Consider the following 7,500-nt stretch of genomic DNA (forward strand, 5'->3'; position numbering starts at 1 on the left):
TCATATTTTATCTTTTTACACTTTAATCTCAAAAATCCCATTTTACAGCATTTTACTGTAACAGCAAGTCTGAGCTTTTAAACACTACAGCACAGAATCAACTAGTCTCATCATCACATTCATTAAAACACACACACACACACACACACACACACACACACACACACACACACACACAGTGGACAGATTGTGTGTGTATGAGAGACTCGTTTGTGTAAACAGTTAAATTAGTGAAGATAGCTCATTACCAGCGGCGCCCGACTCAATGAACGTTAACTAGAGAGATTAGAGGACTAATGAGTGTTTCCCCTAATGGCCTCCTCACACACACACACACACACACACACACACACACACACACACACACACACATATACTTTAATGTTTAACTCAGCTGCTGCTTTAGCACTTAAAGCCGTGACAGGATAAAGGCAGTTTGAAATACGGCTCTAATTAAAGAGAAGCTTCGCGTGTTTGTGCTTTTAATTATAGGTTTGATAAATTAGAGCAAAAATACACTGCTGTGCAGCTCTGTTAATACACACACACACACACACACACACACACACACACACACACACACACACACACACACACACACACACACACACACACACACACACACAATAAGCCAGACAGCCAGACAGACAGATGGGGGCAGAGAGACACAAAGACAGGGAACAAAACAGACAGAGAGACAGACAGACAGACAGACAGACAGACAGACAGACAGACAGACAGACAGACAGACAGACAGACAGACAAAAAATAATAGTTTCATATAGTTTAATTTAAAATTAAACACTTTTTTATACAAACTAAATCAAAACTATTTATTGTCTAAACGTTTCACATTTCAACAATTTCATTTATCTTTCATTTGTGGTTTTTCTCCCACTGTTTGTTCAGGAGGAAAGACCAGGACGAAGGATAAATATCGAGTGGTCTACACGGATCATCAGCGTCTGGAGCTGGAGAAGGAATTTCACTACAGCCGCTACATCACCATTAGGAGGAAGGCGGAGCTTGCCACCACCCTCAGCCTATCAGAGAGACAGGTTCATTAATCAGTTCATATGAAATAAAAAAGAAATACAATAAACAGTTTACAAAAAGAAACTAATAATAATCACCTAATTAAATAAAAATACTCACACGTTGGATTAGAGCAGTGTGACCTACCTGATGTTTTGTTTCTCAGCTGTAACATCTGGCCACACAATTCATTTTTAAAAATGGCTTTTCTTCTGTGTTTAGGTAAAGATCTGGTTCCAGAACCGACGAGCCAAAGAGAGAAAAATTAACAAGAAGAAGCTGCAGCAGCCACAGGCGTCCACAACCACGCCCACTCCACCCAGCTCCAACATCTCCAACATCTCCAGCAGCAGCAGTGCAGGTCTAGTCTCATCTTCCATGCCCATGACAATTAAGGAAGAGTACTGAAAAAAACAACAACTGTATACACACACACACACACACACACACACACACACACACACACACACACACACACACACACACACACACACAGCTTTCTACACACAGTTCACAGTTTTAACAGACAAGCTGTAAAAAGGGAAATTATATTAATGTTCATAAACATTATAACCCTGTTATAAACATGTCAAAACCTGTCATATGCATGTTAGAAAACAATGATGAACGTCATATACCTGTCAAACATGTCAAAACCTGTCATATGCATGTTAGAAAACATTGATGAACGTCATATACCTGTCAAACATGTCAAAACCTGTAATTAGCGTCGTATAAACAGTCATAAAGCTGTTATATACATATTATAAACCTGTAATAAATCTGTTATAATCCTGTCATATACTCATCATAAACCTGTCAAAAACATGTCATGGATATTGTGTTTGCTGGTTTGAAATATTTGTAAATGCTTTTGATTGAAGTGATAAACTTTAATAATTGTATATTTTAAACAGAATTTGTATTAAAAACTTTATTTGTGAAAAATTTCTGTGTTTTATTTGTTCATGTGATTTTCACACATCACACCGAGGCTCCTAAACACCAGAAGAACAACAATTCCAGCTCACACCATAATCAACTTTACATAAACAACAAACAAAAATGTAATATAAGTTGTGGAACCTGAGAGAACGTGGTGAGAAGATAAATAAGTCTTGCAGGAGTTTGTGCATAAAATTACACAGTAGCACAACTTTAGTTATTTAGCTTAGTTCAGCTTCAGCTATCAGTAGTAGAATCTAGTAATATATAACATAATTAAAAAAATATGCTTCAGATAAAATATAACATTACTTACATTAGTTCAATTCCAAGCTTAATACATTTTACCCTTTATTCAGCATGAATATAGTATTAAACTCAATCCAGCCATTATAGTTACACACTCAGGAGACTCTCAGTGTCTCAACCCCGGAAAAATGTGGAGGTTTGTGTTATCAAGAACATCCAGCATGAAACATTTAAACATTAAACATGCAGATCAGGAATTAGAACTTCATAGCGGATCGGTCGAGACCTGGGTTACCAACTACCTCCACAGGTATCATTAACAACAGGGTACTGGTGTAAACTGGGCTACTGTTGTCTGAAGGAGGAGAAAGAGAGGAGGAAGACGTCTACAGAGACAGCAGGGGAAGGAGAAGTGGAGGAGAAGTGGAGGAGAGTGCATTGGAGGTGTTTAAACTGTTTTATCATGGTGTGGATGGAAAGAGAAATGGTGTAGGGGACAGGATTTTAGGAAAAGGTGTGAATATTTGTGTTGATCATCTGTTGCACTGTTATTTGCAAAAGTTTAAGAAAAGGTCACTATCAAGAGATATTTTTTGTGCATGTAAATTAGAATCGTATGGACATAAACGAGACTTACAAGAAAAATAATCAATTTCTGTGCGTAAGGGAATGGGTGGAGTTTACAAGCCCTCAAATAATGATTGGTGTATGTAAATTGTTAGGGCGGAGATATTAGAATAAATATGTACATTTCACTGGGTGTGTGAAAGATAAAACGTGAGGATTGTTTATATTAATCTCACACTCGCATGTGAAAGCTGACGAGTGCCATTGCTGTTGAGATGGTTCTCTCCTGAGAGCTTTATGGGACAGGTCTGATTTCAAACAAAGCTGATTTGCTCCTCCTTATTCATGACTGGAAGATGTCTTCATTTGGTTTGTTTATGTATTATTTGAAGTTTTGAAACTTATTGGTGATTGATTAGTGAAAAACTAAAACTGATTTGAGTATTTAGACACTGAACTGATCTGCCTGCTCGGACATGGGGTCTGAGCTCCAACACTCAGTGTTACAGGGTCTGGAATAAAATGTTGGAGTAAAAAATAAGAAGATAAAAAACAGCAACAAATCTCAGGACCAGATTATGAACAAAAAGCTCATGTTGAAGCGAGAAAACAGAAGCCATATAGTATCTAACCATAGCGATTCTTTGGCGGCCAGATTATATATCAATTAGAGAAGAAAAGCAGATTCATAACATAATCACCAGATTCATAAACCTCATACCAGTCTTCCATCACACTTAAACCATACCTGGAGATGGAGAACCTAGAAGAAAGTAATTCTTAATCACAAACAAGATTAAAAAACCAAGACACCAGTAGAGAAAACATCTAGTGTCCTGGTTGAGGAGAAAACCTAGAAGAACCCATGTCCCTGGAATTTTTATTTTTATTTTTTTTCAAGTGTTGTAGGTGTGTCTGGGGATGTCAGGAATCAGGGTTGCATCTGCTGATCCTCACACCTGATGTTAACACAGCTGAAAAAATGGTTTACAACAGGATGTATGAGGGTTTAGGAGACACAGAGAACCTGCTGAGAACCAGGAAGTGGTTGAGATTAAGAGAAAAGAGAGATTATAATATATAAAGGGCAGATGATGCTTCAGGTTTATCAGCAGAACATAAAGGTGATGGAAAGTAGAGAAGCTCAGGTCAGGGAACTGAATTTTGACTAACAACAAGATGTTCCTGAAGAGTCCTAAAGTAGTTTAAAACACTTTGGTTTGTGTGTGTGTGTGTGTGTGAACAGGATTCACACGGCTGTGTTGTTTACTCAGTGTAATGAGACGGCTGGATAAGAGATGATTACACACTGGGAGTCTTTTCAGTCCTCGTCCCTCTCAACTCGTCCTTATCAGGGAGGGAGGGATGGAGAGATGAAGAGATGCAGTGTCCATGTTTACCGACGTTTACCAACCACGCTAACGCGAGCAGGGTGCGGCGACCAAAGGGCAAAACCATCGTAGCGCATGAACAAACAGTAGATGCATACGAGCTCCACATTCATACGCTTCTAAACCACACCGAGATCAGACATTACTGTCTAATTCTAACTCTAAAACATGAGATATATCAGATGACTCCATAATATTCCAGATTTCCTCTTCAGCTGTTCATCTGGAAGTGTGTTAGATGAGTGTAATAACTCTGATGTGCAGTTAGTGCTGAACTTCTGAATTTGGGTGAGATCAGATGTTTGATCAGACCTCTTTATGAGATTCAGAAATGTTCAACAGCGAGACAAAGAGCAGATTTGCAAACATCTTCTCCTGTCATCAGCACTTCTTTATTTATTTTCCACTAAACAAAATGAAAAGTTCTCATTTTCATGATCAGATCCATAATGTCATCAAATCCAATGCTAAGAAGAGAGAAAGAGAGATTTGGATTTGATTAAGTTTCTAAGAGAATCTGATGAGCAACAGGTGGAGTGTCTGTGTCTCTGAGAGACGATACAACAATCCTGAGTCCTGTTTATGTCTACAATATTATTACACTCTCTAACAGTGAGGTCATGACCGTGTTAAAGAGTGAGAGAGTGGGTGAGTTAGTGGGAGGATTAGCAGGTGAGATAGTGAATGAGATAGGAGGTGAGTTAATGGTTGAGTTAGGTAAGTTAGTGGGTGGGTTAGCAGGTGAGATGGTGAGTGAGTTAGTGGGTGAGTTAATGGTTGAGTTAGTGGGTGAGTTAGGAGGTGAGTTAGGAGGTGAGTTAGCGAGTGTAAACATTAAGCATGACTGGATTATAAACTTGGAAAAGGAAATGTTGTGGTCATGATTTTGCAGTGTAAATAAATACATGTGGAAATATTTTTGAGAAAAACACACTTCCTGTATCCAACAACCACTTGTTTGAATGCCAGTAAGTCGTAAATGAAAACGATGCTAACCTTTGATCAGCGGAGTGAGAAGAGAGAGAGAGAGAGAGAGAGAGAGAGAGAGAGAGAGAGAGAGAGAGAGAGATAGAGCGACTCTATGAGAAAGTAATAAGAGATAGTAATAATTAAAAGAGTAATAATTATGATGTGTATGTGTTAATGTAAATAATCTGTATGTGTCTGATTACAAATATATCAGTATTCAGATTGAAATCAGAAGTGGGTTTGGCTTAAAATGGAAAGATTTCTTTCTTTCTTTCTTTCTTTCTTTCTTTCTTTCTTTCTTTCTTTCTTTCTTTCTTTCTTTCTTTCTTTCTTTCTTTCTTTCTTTCTTTCTTTCTTTCTTTCTTTCAAACTTCCTAATATTCACAGATTTGTTGTTTGTTTGGTTTTTGTTCTCTGATCATCTGGATGGTAATTGTAGCCCCTAAAGCAGATCAGAGTTTAATTTCACACTCAGACGCTGTAATAAATCCTTTTATTCAGCAGGTTTTGATTTTGTTATGCAGGTTCTCATTTGCGATGTATTTTCAGTAAACGCCACGTTAATTGTTAAAACAACAGGAGACATTTGCGTCTTTCTCCCAGAGGGTCGTAAAGTTTATTAGAGAGCCGTGTTGTAAAATCCGTCTTCACCACAGTAACACAAACACGTCGCTCGCTCTGGGGAAAATCAATACAACATTAGCGTCCTTCCTTTTAATCTCTCAAACAAAAACATTCAAAAACTCACTGCCCTCAGCTGCACTGTCTGTAATGTTTTATTTAAAGTTAAAGACTTTTTTAGGATCTGAAGCTTTATTAATAAGAAGTGAAGTATTTCACTCATATCTCTGCAGCTTCATTAAATTCCACATCTCCAAACCTGTGTGTGTGTGTGTGTGTGTGTGTGTGTGTGTGTGTGTGTGTGTGTGTGTGTGTGTGTGTGTGTGTGTGTGTGTGTGTGTGTGTATGTGCGCCCATGTGTGTGAGTGTGTGTGTGTGTGTGTGTGTGCGTGCCCGTGTGTGTGTGTGTGTGCCCGTGTGTGTGTGAGTGTGTGTGTGTGTGTGTGTGTGTGCGCCTGTGTGTGTGTGTGTGTGTGTGTGTGTGTGTGTGTGTGTGTGTGTGTGTGTGTGTGTGTGGTGTGTGTGTGTGTGTGTGTGTGTGTGTGTGTGTGTGTGTGTGTGTGTGTGTGTGTGTGTATGTGTGCCCGTGTGTGTGTGTGTGTGTGTGTGTGTGTGTGTGCGCGTGTGCCATGTCTAGGACTGGTCCGGCACGTGTGAGATCCACCGCACTTGACATGGATTACAGCTCACTCTTCACCCTGCTCCGTGTTTATGGGGCAGTTTTACCATAAACTCTCATTTACAATATAGTAACTGCCCCTAATATCCTCCATACTGGTGACATTTATTCTGAATAAACACTGAAGCAGTAAAGCAAAAGCAATCAGAACTCAGGAGTCGTGTGGAAATTACAGACCGCCTGAAGTGGCTACTGAGTCTGCAGAGCGCAGGAATCCCCGCGCAGATAACGGAACACACTCCGCTATTTCTACACACTTCTACACACATAGCTACACATACACACTGCAACACACTGCTACACACATGCACACTGCTACACAATTATTCACACTGCTACACACTCATACACACTTATACACACTGCTGCACACTCATACACACTTATACAGACTGCAACACACTCATACACACTTATACACACTGCTACACACTTATACACACTGCAACACACTGCTACACACATGCACACTGCTACACACTTATACAAACTGCTACACACTCATACACACTTATACACACTGCAACACACTGCTACACACAAGCACACTGCTACACACTTATACAAACTGCTACACGCTCATACACACTGCTACACACTCATACACACTTATACAGACTGCAACACACTCATACACACTTCTAGACACTGCTACACACTCATACACACTTATACACACATAGCTACACAGACACACTGTAACACACTGCTACACACATGCACACTGCTACAAACTTAAACACACTGCTACACACTCATACACAATTTTACACACTGCTACACACTCATACACACTTATACACACTGCAACACACTCACACACTTATACAGACTGCAACACACTCATACACACTTCTACACACTGCTACACACTCAAACACACTTATACAGACTGCAACACACTCATACACACTTCTACACATAGCTACACACACTGCTACACACTGCATCACATTGCTACACACATACACACTGCAGCACACACACACTGCTACACACTTACACACACTGCTACACACTCATACACACTTTTACACACTGCTA

The 7,500-nt window shown here is 39.5% G+C and overlaps 1 protein-coding gene across 1 annotated transcript in view; it reads left to right on the plus strand.

The window, feature by feature from the left end:
- cdx1b (caudal type homeobox 1 b) overlaps positions 1-1,975 on the plus strand; it is a 5,241-nt gene extending 3,266 nt beyond the window's left edge. Inside the window, exons 2-3 of the mRNA XM_046867528.1 lie at positions 910-1,058; positions 1,258-1,975. Of these exons, the coding sequence (XP_046723484.1) occupies positions 910-1,058; positions 1,258-1,443 (335 nt within the window). The 3' untranslated portion in view covers positions 1,444-1,975. The remainder of the gene's footprint in view (positions 1-909; positions 1,059-1,257) is intronic.
- Positions 1,976-7,500: the final 5,525 nt, after the last annotated feature.

Source organism: Silurus meridionalis, chromosome 15 (genome assembly GCF_014805685.1).
Source record: "Silurus meridionalis isolate SWU-2019-XX chromosome 15, ASM1480568v1, whole genome shotgun sequence".
Classification (NCBI taxonomy): Eukaryota; Metazoa; Chordata; class Actinopteri; order Siluriformes; family Siluridae; genus Silurus; species Silurus meridionalis.